The sequence below is a fragment of the Pseudorasbora parva genome, chromosome 1, assembly GCF_024679245.1.
Source record: "Pseudorasbora parva isolate DD20220531a chromosome 1, ASM2467924v1, whole genome shotgun sequence".
In the NCBI taxonomy this organism is placed as follows: domain Eukaryota; kingdom Metazoa; phylum Chordata; class Actinopteri; order Cypriniformes; family Gobionidae; genus Pseudorasbora; species Pseudorasbora parva.
The window spans coordinates 68,002,800-68,020,822 of NC_090172.1; the positions used below are offsets into that span (position 1 = coordinate 68,002,800).

At 38.5% G+C, this 18,023-nt stretch overlaps 1 protein-coding gene across 2 annotated transcripts in view; it reads left to right on the forward strand.

Annotated features, from left to right (window-relative positions):
- Nucleotides 1-18,023, forward strand: part of cyld3 (cylindromatosis (turban tumor syndrome) 3) — a 101,120-nt gene continuing 83,097 nt past the window's right edge. For both annotated transcript variants that reach the window (XM_067447634.1, XM_067447633.1), the window contains exons 1-10: nt 1-149; nt 409-613; nt 2,479-2,757; nt 6,959-7,255; nt 7,919-8,024; nt 8,967-9,448; nt 12,555-12,720; nt 13,242-13,383; nt 13,592-13,705; nt 13,812-13,903. In XM_067447634.1, the coding sequence (XP_067303735.1) occupies nt 431-613; nt 2,479-2,757; nt 6,959-7,255; nt 7,919-8,024; nt 8,967-9,448; nt 12,555-12,720; nt 13,242-13,383; nt 13,592-13,705; nt 13,812-13,903 (1,861 nt within the window). In that variant the 5' untranslated portion in view covers nt 1-149; nt 409-430. The remainder of the gene's footprint in view (nt 150-408; nt 614-2,478; nt 2,758-6,958; nt 7,256-7,918; nt 8,025-8,966; nt 9,449-12,554; nt 12,721-13,241; nt 13,384-13,591; nt 13,706-13,811; nt 13,904-18,023) is intronic.

Below are 18,023 nucleotides of genomic sequence, written 5' to 3' on the forward strand. Positions count from 1 at the left end.
GACCCGCCCATCCATCGGTCTAGGCTTCCACCTGATTGGTCCATGCAGCCGTCCGTCATGTCGCTTCCTGCTTCGGTGAAAGTGAGGCATTATTGTGTTTTCGGAGCGATAAAGTATAGCACTTTAAAGCCGAGGTGATGACTTGGTCGGTAAGTTAGCGTCTGTTGTCTATTTCAGCATGTTTGAATTCAAAACGATGTTAAAACCCAGAATAATCAGCCAGGTGCAGTTCTAAACAGGTTTAATAAGGAAGGAAATGTTTTGCTTCACTTTGCACCTAGTTTTCCTGTATAAAACGAAAGCGATTCGATTCACACCTTGTTTTGATGCTATTTTATTCAGTTTGTTAAATGAAATGTGTTCTTGTATGTGTTGTTAAATGTTATAACGTGTTGTGGGCTCGCGCAGCTGCGGGGGTGTTCACATCACCATGTCCGGCGAAGCGCAACACGGTAGGAGGCGACGCCCCTCCAAAATGTATATGGTCGCGTCCGACTATAAGGTGCAGGACCATCTGGAAGGAACCATTCGCCTGCAGAGGGGGCAGATGTGTGTGGAGCAGGAGGGCGGAGGGGGACACAGGGCTGGGAGAGGAGACTACCTGTGGGTGAAGGTAAGAGAAATGTGGAGGATTTTTTTTTTTTACGTTTACATTCATGCATTTAGCAGATGCTTTAGGCGAAGAAACGCAAAAAATGCCCTAAATACAAAGATTTGGATATCACTCAGAGTAGCAAAAACTAGAATAGGGAGGGAAAAGAGAAAAATAGAGGAGGAAGAGTTGGATTTTTTTATGATAAGATTAAGTGCTCATGGATGAGATGAGTTTTTACCTGTCTTTTGAATGAAGTGAGAGATTCAGATTTTTTGTCTCGGAATAAAAAAGGGGCATTGCAACGTATTGTCTCTCGATTTTGACTTATTTTTATCGCAGTTGCAAGTTTTAGGTCATTGTTTTTGTTGTTGTTGTTTTTTTCTGCCACAAAAAAAAATGCAATTAACTTTTTAAATCTTGCAATTCAGACTTTTAAAAATAAAAGGTAATTGCGACTTTTTATCTCACGAGTCTGACTTTTTCCCCTCACAATAGCAATTTTTATTTTATTTTTTTATTTTTCTGTCTCGCAAACAGTGTTGCCACAGTTATTTTGAAAAAGTAATCTGATTACTGATTACTCCTTTAAAAAGCTATTTAGTTACTTTACAGATTACTTTCTTTTAAAAGTAACTAAGATTACAAGTTACTTTATTAGTTACATTCAGCAGTTGCCGACAACACCCCTTAAAAAATATTTCCTGAAAGAATACTCTTCCCAAAACGCAAGAAGAAAGCAAAAATATATATATTTTTATTTTTTACTAAGGAAAATGACTAAAATAGTAACTCATCTGGTTACTGGTTTGGAAATAGTAACGCGTTAGATTACTCGTTACTGGAAAAAAGTAGTCAGATTAGAGTAACGCGTTACTGGCATCACTGCTCGCAAATGCAAATTATAATAACAATTTTAGAAAAACGTTTTTATTCTTAGTATTATAAGTTTACGTCTTTTTTTTTAAATACAAAATGTTTTTGCAAATTTATAACGCAATTGTCAAAATAGAGCTTCACGACTTCTTTATCTCACGATTCTTACTTTTTTATCGCAATCACAACTTATATTTTTTAAGTCTGAATTGCAAGATTTAAAAAGTTAATTGCGACTTTTTATTTTTATATTGTGGCATAAACATTTTTATCGCAATTGCAAGTTTTAGGTCCTCTGTTTTTTTTTTCTGCCAGTGGTTTTTTTGAAAATTAAAGCAAAACAATGATAATAAAAAAATGGGATTGCGTTGTATTGTCACTCGATTTTTATTTATTTATAATTTTTTAGTTTCTGCCACAAAATCTTGCAATTCAGACTTTAAAAAATAAAATTAAAATGCGACTTTTTATTTCATGCTTTTGACTTTTTCCCCTCACAATTGTTTACATTTTTACATTAAAAAAATTGTTTTATCAGAATTATGAGTTTGCGTCTGTTTTTTATTAAACATTTTTTTTGATTTTCTGCATTATCTCACAATTGTCAAATTTTCCTTTGATTCTGAGCAAACAGTTAAAAATATATAAAAGGTAATTATGACTTAAGTTTTTTTTCGCACAATTGGGAAATGTAGTTGTAAAAAGTAATTAATAATAATACTGTATAATAATAATAATTATTATTATTGAAATTATGTTTATTATACTTATTGTAACTAATTAAGCAATCCAGAGTTGTTTAATATATTTGGGGATTGGGTTAGGTATACAATCAATGGGAGTCTATGTAATGTCAAAAACAAACGTGTGTGTGTGTAACCCCGTGCCCTTATCAACTGAAGATCATGTGTGTGTGACGCTCACGTGTTTCTGTCGCTGTAGCTCAGACCTCAGAGTGTGGTGTGTTTGTCTATGGAGGAAGTGACGTGTGTGTGTGTGTGTGTGTGTAGGTGATAGACAACGGGTCGGTGGTGAAGGTGGAGCGGCAGGTGCTCAGTGAAGTCTCTTCAGATCTGGCTGGTCTTCTGGAGCCCGTCCCTGAGCTGGAGCTGCGGATGAAGCTGCTGTCGCGGCCGCAGATCCTGCAGAGGTTCGCCGCACTGCCATTGGGCTCCGAGGTCCGGGTCTTCTGGAACCGCAGCCAATCAGAGCTGGCGGAGGCGGAGCTACGGTACCGCGGCCCATTGGCCAGAGGAAGCTCCGCTGTTTACTTCGGGGTTCAGCTGAAGGTACGTCAACAACACTACACACATTTACCACACATTTACCACACATTTAACTCACATTTACCACACATTTAACTCACATTTACCACACATTTACCTCACATTTACCTCACGTTTACCGCACATTTACCTCACATTTACCGCACATTTACCACACATTTACCTCACGTTTACCTCACATTTACCTCACATTTACCTCACATTTACCACACATTTACCGCACATTTACCGCACATTTACCACACATTTACCTCACATTTACCGCACATTTACCTCACATTTACCTCACGTTTACCGCACATTTACCTCACATTTACCTCACATTTACCTCACATTTACCTCACATTTACCTCACATTTACCGCACATTTACCACACATTTACCTCACATTTACCGCACATTTACCTCACATTTACCTCACGTTTACCGCACATTTACCTCACATTTACCTCACATTTACCTCACATTTACCTCACATTTACCACACATTTACCTCACATTTACCGCACATTTACCTCACATTTACCTCACGTTTACCGCACATTTACCTCACATTTACCGCACGTTTACCGCACATTTACCTCACGTTTACCGCACATTTACCTCACATTTACCGCACATTTACCACACATTTACCTCACGTTTACCTCACGTTTACCTCACATTTACCACACATTTAACTCACATTTACCTCACGTTTACCTCACGTTTACCTCACATTTACCTCACATTTACCTCACGTTTACCTCACATTTACCACACATTTGCCGCACGTTTACCTCACGTTTACCTCACATTTACCTCACGTTTACCTCACATTTACCGCACATTTAACTCACATTTACCACACATTTACCTCACATTTACCTCACATTTAACTCACATTTACCACACATTTACCTCATATTTACCTCACATTTACCACACATTTACCGCACATTTACCTCACATTTACCTCACATTTACCACACATTTACCTCACATTTACCTCACGTTTACCTCACGTTTACCTCACATTTACCACACATTTGCCGCACGTTTACCTCACGTTTACCTCACATTTAACTCACATTTACCTCACATTTACCGCACGTTTACCTCACATTTACCGCACGTTTACCTCACATTTACCTCACATTTAACTCACATTTACCTCACATTTACCTCACATTTACCTCACATTTACCACACATTTAACTCACATTTACCGCACATTTACCTCACATTTACCTCACTTTTACCACACATTTACCTCACATTTACCACACATTTACCGCACATTTACCTCACATTTACCTCACATTTACCTCACATTTACCGCACATTTACCACACATTTACCACACATTAACCGCACATTTACCTCACATTTACCGCACATTTACCACACATTTACCTCACATTTACCTCACATTTACCACACATTTAACTCACATTTACCACACATTTACCTCACATTTACCTCACATTTACCACACATTTACCTCACATTTACCTCACATTTAACTCACATTTACCACACATTTACCTCACATTTACCTCACATTTACCTCACATTTACCACACATTTAACTCACATTTACCACACATTTACCTCACATTTACCACACATTTAACTCACATTTACCTCACATTTACCTCACATTTACCTCACGTTTACCTCACATTTACCACACGTTTACCTCACATTTACCACACATTTACCTCACATTTACCTCACATTTACCACACATTTACCTCACATTTAACTCACATTTACCACACATTTACCTCACATTTACCTCACGTTTACCTCACGTTTACCACACATTTACCGCACATTTACCTCACATTTACCTCACATTTAACTCACATTTACCACACATTTACCTCACATTTACCTCACATTTAACTCACATTTACCACACATTTACCTCACATTTACCTCACATTTAACTCACATTTACCACACATTTACCTCACATTTACCTCACATTTACCACACATTTACCACACATTTACCTCACATTTACCGCACATTTACCTCACATTTACCACACATTTACCTCACATTTACCACACATTTACCACACATTTACCGCACATTTACCACACATTTACCTCACATTTACCTCACATTTACCGCACATTTACCTCACATTTACCTCACATTTACCTCACATTTACCTCACATTTACCACACATTTACCACACATTTACCACACATTTACCACACATTTACCGCACATTTACCACACATTTACCTCACATTTACCACACATTTACCACACATTTACCACACATTTACCACACATTTACCACACATTTACCACACATTTACCTCACATTTACCACACATTTACCACACATTTACCTCACATTTACCACACATTTACCACACATTTACCTCACATTTACCACACATTTACCACACATTTACCGCACATTTACCACACATTTACCTCACATTTACCTCACATTTACCTCACATTTACCGCACATTTACCACACATTTACCACACATTTACCTCACATTTACCGCACATTTACCACACATTTACCTCACATTTACCTCACATTTACCGCACATTTACCACACATTTACCTCACATTTACCTCACATTTACCTCACATTTACCGCACATTTACCACACATTTACCACACATTTACCTCACATTTACCACACATTTACCGCACATTTACCTCACATTTACCACACATTTACCTCACGTTTACCGCACATTTACCTCACATTTACCTCACATTTACCACACATTTACCTCACATTTACCTCACGTTTACCTCACATTTACCTCACATTTACCTCACATTTACCGCACATTTAACTCACATTTACCTCACATTTACCACACATTTACCTCACATTTACCACACATTTAACTCACATTTACCACACATTTACCTCACATTTACCGCACATTTACCACACATTTACCTCACATTTACCTCACATTTAACTCACATTTACCTCACATTTAACTCACATTTACCTCACATTTACCTCACATTTACCTCACGTTTACCTCACGTTTACCACACATTTACCTCACATTTACCTCACATTTACCTCACATTTAACTCACATTTACCTCACATTTACCTCACATTTACCTCACATTTAACTCACATTTACCTCACATTTACCACACATTTACCTCACATTTACCTCACATTTAACTCACATTTACCTCACATTTAACTCACATTTACCTCACATTTACCTCACATTTACCTCACGTTTACCTCACGTTTACCACACATTTACCTCACATTTACCTCACATTTAACTCACATTTACCTCACATTTACCTCACATTTACCTCACATTTAACTCACATTTACCTCACATTTACCACACATTTACCTCACGTTTACCTCACGTTTACCACACATTTACCTCACATTTACCTCACATTTAACTCACATTTACCTCACATTTACCTCACATTTACCTCACATTTACCACACATTTACCTCACATTTACCACACATTTACCTCACATTTACCTCACATTTACCTCACGTTTACCACACATTTACCGCACATTTACCTCACGTTTACCTCACGTTTACCACACATTTACCTCACATTTACCTCACATTTACCTCACATTTACCTCACATTTACCACACATTTACCTCACATTTACCACACATTTACCGCACATTTACCTCACATTTACCTCACGTTTACCACACATTTACCGCACATTTACCTCACGTTTACCTCACATTTACCGCACATTTACCTCACGTTTACCTCACGTTTACCTCACATTTACCTCACATTTACCACACATTTACCACACATTTACCACACATTTACCTCACATTTACCTCACGTTTACCTCACATTTACCGCACATTTACCACACATTTACCTCACATTTACCTCACATTTACCTCACATTTACCTCACATTTACCTCACATTTACCTCACGTTTACCTCACATTTACCTCACATTTACCTCACATTTACCACACATTTACCTCACATTTACCACACATTTACCTCACATTTACCTCACATTTACCGCACATTTACCACACATTTACCGCACATTTACCTCACATTTACCTCACATTTACCACACATTGACTGCACGTTTAACTTTTTACAATGATCTTGCCTATGAAGGGAAGATTTGATATTGGTCTGTTGTGTGTGTGTGTGTGTGTGTGTGTGTGTGTGTGTGTGCTTAGGGATGGGCGGCCGGCCTCGGCACATCTAATGGCAACTGTAAGGGCCGTCAGTTGTTCTCGTGTCCGGAGGCCTGTGGCCTCTTCCTGCCGGTCAGCGAGCTCAGTCTCCCTCGGCCGTCCCAGTCCGGCTCCGCTCCGGTCAGCATCCTGTCCCGCGCCGCAGAGTCCGGCCCGCCTCTCGCCCTCGGCCAGAGGGTCTGGTTCACCCAGGACGAGGCCCTCCAGCGGGGCACTGTGCAGTTCTGCGGACCCCTGCCCAACCGCACCTCCACCAACACTTATGTGGGAGTTCTGCTGGTGAGCGTCGCCACATGTGGTGCTGAAAGCGTTAGGTCAACCAAAAATGAAATGTCTGTCATTAACTCCTCACCCTAATGCCACTCCACACCCGTAAGACCTCCGTTCATCTTCACACACTTGAAGCATCCAAAATACATTTGGGTCCAAAAATAATAAAAAGGATCGCCAGTGTCTCGTGATTTCAGCAGTTTGACACGCGATCCGAAACATGAATCGATTCGCTGATTCATAACCGTTTGAATCTTTATTTGAGGATTGAACACAAACCCAGTAGAGAAGCCAATGCTGAATAAAGTCGTAGTTTTTGTTATTTTTTGGACCCAAATGTATTTTGGATGCTTCAAGAGACTCTAATTAACCCACTGATGTCTCATATGGACTACTTTGATGATGTTTTTATTCCCTTTCTGGACATGGACAGTATAGTGTGCATACACTTGCATACGCTCTCGGACTAAATATAAAATATCTTAAACTGTGTGTGAAGATGAGCGGAGGTCTTACGGGTGTGGAACGACATTAGGGAGAGGAGTTAATGACAGACATGAACTAACCCTTTAAAGCCAGAAGGATGACTTTAACACGTGTGTGTGTGTGTGTGTGTGTGTGTGTGTGTGTGTGTGTGTGTGTGTGTGTGTGTGTGTGTGTGTGTGTGTTCAGGAGCATGCAGTGGGATCATGGGATGGTTATTATAAACACACCAAACTCTGCTCCATCCCGTCACCTGAGTTCGGGGCTTTACTTCCCCTTTCCAAAGTGACCGCAGGTAACATCCGCTCACCTTTAAACACAATGCACCTAAAAATTAGAATAAAGGAATCAGTTACACTTAACTCTATATATTCACACAGAGAACAGCTGCTTTACACTGGACGAATATAAAAAGTTTGTGAAGACACACTTGAGAAAGCCAGACCAAAAAGTTTTAAAAGCTTGAAGTTTATCATTGTGCTAGCATACACGTTACCAAGCTTTACCAAGCTAGCTTAATTAGCATTATTTACCATTTTACTAGCATGTTACAAGCTTGATTTAAGACATTGCAAGCATTATTAGCATATTTCTAGCATTATTAGCATGCTTCTAGCTTTATATGCCATGATTTAACACATTGCTAGCATTATAAGCATGTTTCTAGCATTAATAGCATGTTTCTAGCCTTATATAGCATCATTTAACACATTGCTAACATTATTAACATATTTCTAGCATTATTTAGCATGGTTTTAAACCATTAATAGCAAGATTAGCATGTTTCTAGCAGTATTAGCATGTTTCTAGCATTTTTAAGCATTTTACTAGCATGATTTAACACATTGCTAACATTATTAACATATTTCTAGCCTTATTAGCATGTTTATAGCATTATTTAGCATTGTTTTAAAACAGTGATAGCATGATTAGCATGTTTCTAGCATTATTTGGCATGGTTTTAAAACATTGATAGCATGATTAGCATGTTTCTAGCATTATTAAGCATTTTACTAGTATGATGTAACACATTGCTAACATGTTTCTAGCATTATTTAATGTAAAAAAGATTTAAGACGCGGATAGAATATTTGCTAGCATGATTTGGCACATTTTAAGCTAATATTTCCTAGTTTTTACTGTATTTTTATCAAATAAATGCATATTTGGTAAGCAGAAGAGACTATTCAGGGAGAGTAACTTATATGATCTGTATGTTATGTGTTTTGTTTGACAGAAACTCGATCTGAGCGCTCTCCTTTGGCCGTAACCAATCCCAAACCGCTTCCCAAACTCCCGCCGTTAGCTCTCGCTAGTAAAGCCGGCCTCCAGCCAGGATCTCCGCCGCAAGACAGGCCGCTCATCCAAGCAGCCATGCTAGTGACGGCTAAAAAAGCCCTTCAGCCCCCGTCCGGCTCCGCCCCTAAAGTCCCTCTGAAACCTCCTCCGCTGGCCACGCCCAAACCTGCTCTGACTCCACCCCCCGTCCCACCCAACAAACCCCAAGCCCTGCCCACGTCCCCACTCACTGACCACTCACGCTCCTCGAACGGGTTCCACAACCTCCCCTCTCCACCAATCGCAGAGCAGAGGGCGGAGTCAGGCTCGTGGCTAGAGGTGGGCTCTATGGTGGAGGTGAATGACCCGCCCCTTTTCGGGGTGATCCGCTGGATTGGTCAGATCAGCGGCCTATCGGAGCCAGTGGCTGGAATCGAGCTGGTACGCATCTCTTCATCTGCTCTCACACTTACAGTGTTTATTAGTGTGATATACAGTGTTTATTAGTGTGATATAGGGGTGTTTATTAGTGTGATATAGCTGTGTTTATTAGTGTGGTATACGGTGTTTATTAGTGTGATATACAGTGTTTATTAGTGTGGTATAGCGGTGTTTATTAGTGTGATATAGCGGTGTTTATTAGTGTGGTATACGGTGTTTATTAGTGTGATATAGCGGTGTTTATTAGTGTGATATACAGTGTTTATTAGTGTGATATAGCAGTGTTTATTAGTGTGATATAGCAGTGTTTATTAGTGTGGTATAGCGGTGTTTATTAGTGTGATATACAGTGTTTATTAGTGTGGTATAGCGGTGTTTATTAGTTTGATATACAGTGTTTATTAGTGTGGTATAGCGGTGTTTATTAGTTTGATATAGCGGTGTTTATTAGTGTGGTATAGCGGTGTTTATTAGTGTGATATAGCAGTGTTTATTAGTGTGATATAGCAGTGTTTATTAGTTTGATATAGCGGTGTTTATTAGTGTGGTATAGCGGTGTTTATTAGTGTGGTATAGCGGTGTTTATTAGTGTGATATAGCAGTGTTTATTAGTGTGATATAGCAGTGTTTATTAGTTTGATATAGCGGTGTTTATTAGTTTGATATAGCGGTGTTTATTAGTGTGGTATAGCGGTGTTTATTAGTGTGATATAGCAGTGTTTATTAGTGTGATATAGCGGTGTTTATTAGTGTGATATACAGTGTTTATTAGTGTGATATAGCGGTGTTTATTAGTGTGATATAGCGGTGTTTATTAGTGTGATATAGCGGTGTTTATTAGTGTGATATACAGTGTTTATTAGCGTGATATAGCGGTGTTTATTAGTTTGATATAGCGGTGTTTATTAGTGTGGTATAGCGGTGTTTATTAGTGTGATATAGCAGTGTTTATTAGTGTGATATAGCAGTGTTTATTAGTGTGATATAGCGGTGTTTATCAGTGTGATATAGTGGTGTTTATTAGTGTGGTATAGCGGTGTTTATTAGTGTGGTATAGCGGTGTTTATTAGTGTGATATACAGTGTTTATTAGTGTGGTATAGCGGTGTTTATTAGTTTGATATAGCGGTGTTTATTAGTGTGGTATAGCGGTGTTTATTAGTGTGATATAGCAGTGTTTATTAGTGTGATATAGCAGTGTTTATTAGTGTGGTATAGCAGTGTTTATTAGTGTGATATAGCAGTGTTTATTAGTGTGGTATAGCGGTGTTTATTAGTGTGATATAGCGGTGTTTATTAGTGTGGTATACGGTGTTTATTAGTGTGATATACAGTGTTTATTAGTGTTATATAGCGGTGTTTATTAGTGTGGTATAGCGGTGTTTATTAGTGTGATATAGCGGTGTTTATTAGTGTGATATAGCGGTGTTTATTAGTGTGATATAGCGGTGTTTATTAGTGTGGTATACGGTGTTTATTAGTGTGATATAGCGGTGTTTATTAGTGTGGTATACGGTGTTTATTAGTGTGATATAGCGGTGTTTATTAGTGTGGTATACGGTGTTTATTAGTGTGATATAGCGGTGTTTATTAGTGTGGTATACGGTGTTTATTAGTGTGATATAGCGGTGTTTATTAGCGTGATATAGCGGTGTTTATTAGTGTGATATAGCAGTGTTTATTAGTGTGGTATAGCGGTGTTTATTAGCGTGATATAGCGGTGTTTATTAGTGAAGTATAGCGGTGTTTATTAGCGTGATATAGCGGTGTTTATTAGTGTGATATAGCGGTGTTTATTAGTGTGGTATAAGCAGTGATTATTAGTGAAGTATAGCGGTGTTTATTAGCGTGATATAGCAGTGTTTATTAGTGTGATATAGTGGTGTTTATTAGTGTGGTATAGCGGTGTTTATTAGTGAAGTATAGCGGTGTTTATTAGCGTGATATAGCGGTGTTTATTAGTGTGATATAGCGGTGTTTATTAGTGTGATATAGCGGTGTTTATTAGTGTGATATAGTGGTGTTTATTAGTGTGGTATAGCGGTGTTTATTAGTGTGATATAGCGGTGTTTATTAGTGTGATATAGCGGTGTTTATTAGTGTGGTATAGCGGTGTTTATTAGTGTGATATAGCGGTGTTTATTAGTGTGATATAGTGGTGTTTATTAGTGTGATATAGGGGTGTTTATTAGTGTGATATAGTGGTGTTTATTAGTGTAATATAACGGTGTTTATTAGTGTGATATAGGGGTGTTTATTAGTGTGGTATAGCGGTGTTTATTAGTGTGGTATAGCGGTGTTTATTAGTGTGGTATAGCGGTGTTTATTAGTGTGGTATAGCGGTGTTTATTAGTGTGATATAGCGGTGTTTATTAGTGTGATATAGCGGTGTTTATTAGTGTGATATAGCGGTGTTTATTAGTGTGGTATAGCGGTGTTTATTAGTGTGATATAACGGTGTTTATTAGTGTGATATAACGGTGTTTATCAGTGTGATATAGCGGTGTTTATTAGTGTGATATAGTGGTGTTTATTAGTGTAATATAACGGTGTTTATTAGTGTGATATAGGGGTGTTTATTAGTGTGGTATAGCGGTGTTTATTAGTGTGGTATAGCGGTGTTTATTAGTGTGGTATAGCGGTGTTTATTAGTGTGGTATAGCGGTGTTTATTAGTGTGATATAGCGGTGTTTATTAGTGTGATATAGCGGTGTTTATTAGTGTGATATAGCGGTGTTTATTAGTGTGGTATAGCGGTGTTTATTAGTGTGATATAACGGTGTTTATTAGTGTGATATAACGGTGTTTATCAGTGTGATATAGCGGTGTTTATTAGTGAGATATACAGTGTTTATTAGTGTGGTATAGCGGTGTTTATTAGTGAGATATAGCGGTGTTTATCAGTGTGATATAGCGGTGTTTATTAGTGAGATATACAGTGTTTATTAGTGTGGTATAGCGGTGTTTATTAGTGAGATATACAGTGTTTATCAGTGTGATATAGCGGTGTTTATTAGTGAGATATACAGTGTTTATTAGTGTGGTATAGCGGTGTTTATTAGTTTGATATAATGTGTTTATTCGTTTTATATAACGGTGTTTTGCAGGATCAGGAGCTCTCCGCCGCCACAGACGGCAGTTATCTCGGCGAGCGCCACTTTCGCTGTCCCACCAATAAGGGTCTGTTCGTTAAACTGAGGAACTGCAGACGTGACTCCCGCTTCCCTGAGCCGGAGCTGCCCATCAATCAGGTCGACCGCTGCAACTCCATCGGTGACCTTTCATTCAGAACACACACATCATGCAGAACATCGCAAAAATTACTCTTAATCAAAAAAAAAAAGTATTTATGCATAATCCATAATATTACATACAATTGCAAAATATATAATAATGCATATTATTACATTTGTTAATTTAACGGATGCTTTTATCCCAAAAAATGGTCCTCATTAAGCATTTTAATTTAAAACATGCCGTAATATTTATGCATAATCCATAAAAATGCATGCATTTGCCAAAAAAAAAGTATAATTTAACAGACATTTATATCCAAATATTACTGCAATAACGTCTTAATAAGATCCTCATTTAATAATGAATTTAATAATTATGCCTTAAATGTGCATAATAATATGCAAAATATACAACAATGCAAATTATTATTTACAAATATTGCAGCAAAATTTCTTCATTAAGCAATTTGATTTGAAGATTATTGTGTGTGTGTGTGTGTGTGTGTGTGTGTGTGTGTGTGTGTGTGTGTGTGTGTGTGTGTGTGTGTGTGTGTCCAGCGTTTGCTAACTGGAGCAGTGAGCGTGTGCAGGACAACACCCCTCCGCTGACGGGTCGGGACGCTCGGCTGGCGTACGAGGGCTTTAAGAAGGGCATCCAGGGTCACCTGAACTCCTGCTACCTGGACGCGTCTCTCTTCAGGTACACACACACACACACACACACACACACACACACACACACTCTCTCTCTCTCACACACACACTCTCACATATACACAACCACCTCTCACACACACTCACACATGCCCACACACTCTCTCTCACACACACACCTGTACTGACTGTAGACACGAGGCACTGCCTGGGGAAGCTCAGCTAATGCGCTGGTGTGTGTGTGTGTGTTGCAGCATGTTCTCCTGCTGCAGCTCGTTTGATTGGCTGTTGTTCTGGCCCACGGGACCGGCGAACAGTAAGAGCGCTCAGGATCTGCTGCGCTGCGAGATCGTCAATCCTCTGCGCAGGTCAGTATGTGTGTGTGTGTTTGTCTGTGTGTGTGTGTGTGTGTATGTCTGTGTGTGTGTGTGTGTGTGGCAGTAATCTCCCGTCACGCATGTGTGTTTCCTGCAGGTTCGGCTATGTGTGCGCCAGCAAAACCATGGCTTTACGCAAACTCCTGAAAGCAGAAACAGCTGATTCAGGATTTACCAACGAGGAGAAAGGTGTGTGTGTGTGTGTGTGTGTGTGTGTGTGTGTGTGTGTGTGTGTGTGTGTGAGAGAGAATGTGTGTGTGTGTGTGTGAGAGTGTGTGTGTGAGAGAGTGTGTGTTTGAGAGAGTGTGTGTGTGTGTGTAAGAGAGTGTGTATGTGTGTGTGTGAGAGAGTGTGTGAGGGAGTGTGTGAGATTGTAAGAGGGTGTGACGGTGTGAGAGAGTGTGTGTGTGAGCGTGTGTGTGTGTGAGGGAGTGTGGGTGTGAGAAAGTGAGAGAGGGTGTGAGAGTGTGAGGGAGAGTGAGAGAGTGTGTGGGGAGTGTGAGGGAGAGTGAGAGAGAGTGTGTGTGTGTGTGTGAGGGAGTGTGGGTATGAGAGAGTGTGAGAGAGTGGGTGTGAGAGAGAGAGAGAGAGTGTGTGTGTGTGTGTGTGTGTGTGTGTGTGTGTGTGTGTGTGTGTGTGTGTGTGTACTTGTCTACCTATCTAACAGGGGACCTTGGCGTCGTTACACACTCACCAACAGGGGACCTCTGAGCCAAGAGGGGACATTTTTCAAGTCCCCTGTTGGTCATGCATTAAATCATGTGAAAATTAAGTAAAAAACTAAAGAAATGCTCTGGTGATTTTTTAAATGTTTGACCAATTAAGGACCTACAGGTGTGTGTGTTTAAATCATGTTAAAATCAAGAAACAACACTCTGGTGAATTTTTAAAAATTTTGACCAAGAGGGGACCTAAGAGTGTGTGAGTGTTTAAGGCCATGCTCAGCAGCTCCCCTGTAGGCTGGAGCAGGAACTGTAATAGCCCTTAAACACACGTCGTTCACACACACACACTCCTCTATTGTTTGAATGGCCTGCTGTCCTCTGACTCTAGAGCTGCTGTTTAACAGACTGCTTACTAAAGGAACAAACATTATATAGATTATATCTCTTTACTAAATACCCTGACTAGTTTCAAACTTTGCATTACTTTAAAATTAAATACTACAGGATCCAAGAAAAAACGATTAAAAAATCTAAACAACCAGGATGTAATTAGAAATACATCTGCCATCAAAATGTGTGTGTCCTCAGTTTCTACAAATAAATATAGTAAATACCATCCATCATGGCCGTGGACAGACCGTAAAACTTTATTAAATTATTAAGGGATCTCATTCAATGCTTTTGTAAACATGTTTTGTTTCTGTGTATATATATATATAACATTTTAATGACAGTGGCCTATAATTATTGAAAAATAATGCATTATTTTATTTATATAAAAAAAAAAGCTATGGTAAATGGGACAAACTTTGCATCTAAAGTTCTTTTAAACAAGTGTTAACATAGACATTATTAAAAACATTTTATTTTAGCCAAGTATTTGTAAAAATAATGTGTGACTTTTGGCCCATATAAAAGGCCCATCTTACCACCTTATACATTTATGAGCTTTTTAAACAAACCACTTTTGATTTATTTATGTTTAACAAAATGATGCAGGTCCCCTGTTAGATAGTAAATCACGACGCCTGTGTGTTTGCTGTGACATTTCTTATCATCATAAACACACTGCAAAGATTTAGAGTTTTTACAGCAATAACTGAGTTTATAGGGTTAAATCAAGCAGAAATAGCTCTCTAATGTATTAATTGCAGGTCATTATTGAGTAGTGATTACGTTACACACACACACTGACTCAGGTCCCCTGTTAGATAGTAAATCACGACGCCTGTGTGTTTGCTGTGACATTTCTTATCATCACAAACACTCTGTAAAGATTTAGAGTTTTTACAGCAATACCTGAGTTTAAAGGGTTCAATCAAGCAGAAATAGCTCTCTAATGTATTAATTCCAGGTCATTATTGAATAATGAATATGTTACACACACACACTGAGTCGAGTCCCGTTAGATAGTAAATCACGACGCCTGTGTGTTTGCTGTGACATTTCTTATCATCATAAACACACTGCAAAGATTTAGAGTTTTTACAGCAATAACTGAGTTTAAAGGATTAAATCAAGCAGAAATAGCTCTCTAATGTATTAATTGCAGGTCATTATTGAATAGTGATTATGTTACACACACACTGACTCAGGTCCCCTGTTAGATAGTAAATCACGACGCCTGTGTGTTTGCTGTGACATTTCTTATCATCACAAACACACTGTAAAGATTTAGAGTTTTTACAGCAATAACTGAGTTTAAAGGGTTAAATCAAGCAGAAATAGCTCTCTAATGTATTAATTGCAGGTAATTATTGAATAGTGATTACGTTACACACACACACTGACTCAGGTCCCCTGTTAGATAGTAAATCACGACGCCTGTGTGTTTGCTGTGACATTTCTTATAATCACAAACACACTGTAAAGATTTAGAGTTTTTACAGCAATACCTGAGTTTAAAGGGTTAAATCAAGCAGAAATAGCTCTCTAATGTATTAATTGCAGGTCATTATTGAATAGTGATTATGTTACACACACACACTGACTCAGGTCCCCTGTTAGATAGTAAATCACGACACCTGTGTGTTTGCTGTGACATTTCTTATCATCACAAACACACTGCAAAGATTTAGAGTTTTTACAGCAATACCTGAGTTTAAAGGGTTAAATCAAGCAGAGATAGCTCTCTAATGTATTAATTGCAGGTCATTATTGAATAGTGATTACGTTACACACACACACTGACTCAGGTCCCCTGTTAGATAGTAAATCACGACACCTGTGTGTTTGCTGTGACATTTCTTATAATCACAAACACACTGCAAAGATTTAGAGTTTTTACAGCAATACCTGAGTTTAAAGGGTTAAATTAAGCAGAAATAGCTCTCTAATGTATTCATTGCAGGTCATTATTGAATAGTGATTACGTTACACACACACTGACTCAGGTCCCCTGTTAGATAGTAAATCACGACGCCTGTGTGTTTGCTGTGACATTTCTTATCATCATAAACACACTGCAAAGATTTAGAGTTTTTACAGCAATACCTGAGTTTAAAGGGTTAAATCAAGCAGAAATAGCTCTCTAATGTATTAATTGCAGGTCATTATTTAATAGTGATTACGTTACACACACACTGACTCAGGTCCCCTGTTAGATAGTAAATCACGACGCCTGTGTGTTTGCTGTGACATTTCTTATCATCACAAACACACTGTAAAGATTTAGAGTTTTTACAGCAATACCTGAGTTTAAAGGGTTAAATCAAGCAGAAATAGCTCTCTAATGTATTAATTGCAGGTCATTATTGAATAGTGATTACGTTACACACACACTGACTCAGGTCCCCTGTTAGATAGTAAATCACGACGCCTGTGTGTTTGCTGTGACATTTCTTATCATCATAAACACACTGCAAAGATTTAGAGTTTTTACAGCAATAACTGAGTTTAAAGGGTTAAATCAAGCAGAAATAGCTCTCTAATGTATTAATTGCAGGTCATTATTGAATAGTGATTATGTTACACACACACTGACTCAGGTCCCCTGTTAGATAGTAAATCACGACGCCTGTGTGTTTGCTGTGACATTTCTTATCATCACAAACACACTGTAAAGATTTAGAGTTTTTACAGCAATACCTGAGTTTAAAGGGTTAAATCAAGCAGAAATAGCTCTCTAATGTATTAATTGCAGGTCATTATTGAATAGTGATTACGTTACACACACACTGACTCAGGTCCCCTGTTAGATAGTAAATCACGACACCTGTGTGTTTGCTGTGACATTTCTTGTTGTCATAAACACACTGCAAAGATTTAGAGTTTTTACAGCAATACCTGAGTTTAAAGGGTTAAATCAAGCAGAAATAGCTCTCTAATGTATTAATTGCAGGTAATTATTGAATAGTGATTACGTTACACACACACTGACTCAGGTCCCCTGTTAGATAGTAAATCACGATGCCTGTGTGTTTGCTGTGACATTTCTTATCATCACAAACACACTGCAAAGATTTAGAGTTTTTACAGCAATAACTGACTTTAAAGGGTTAAATCAAGCAGAAATAGCTCTCTAATGTATTAATTGCAGGTAATTATTGAATAGTGATTACGTTACACACACACACTGACTCAGGTCCCCTGTTAGATAGTAAATCACGACGCCTGTGTGTTTGCTGTGACATTTCTTATCATCA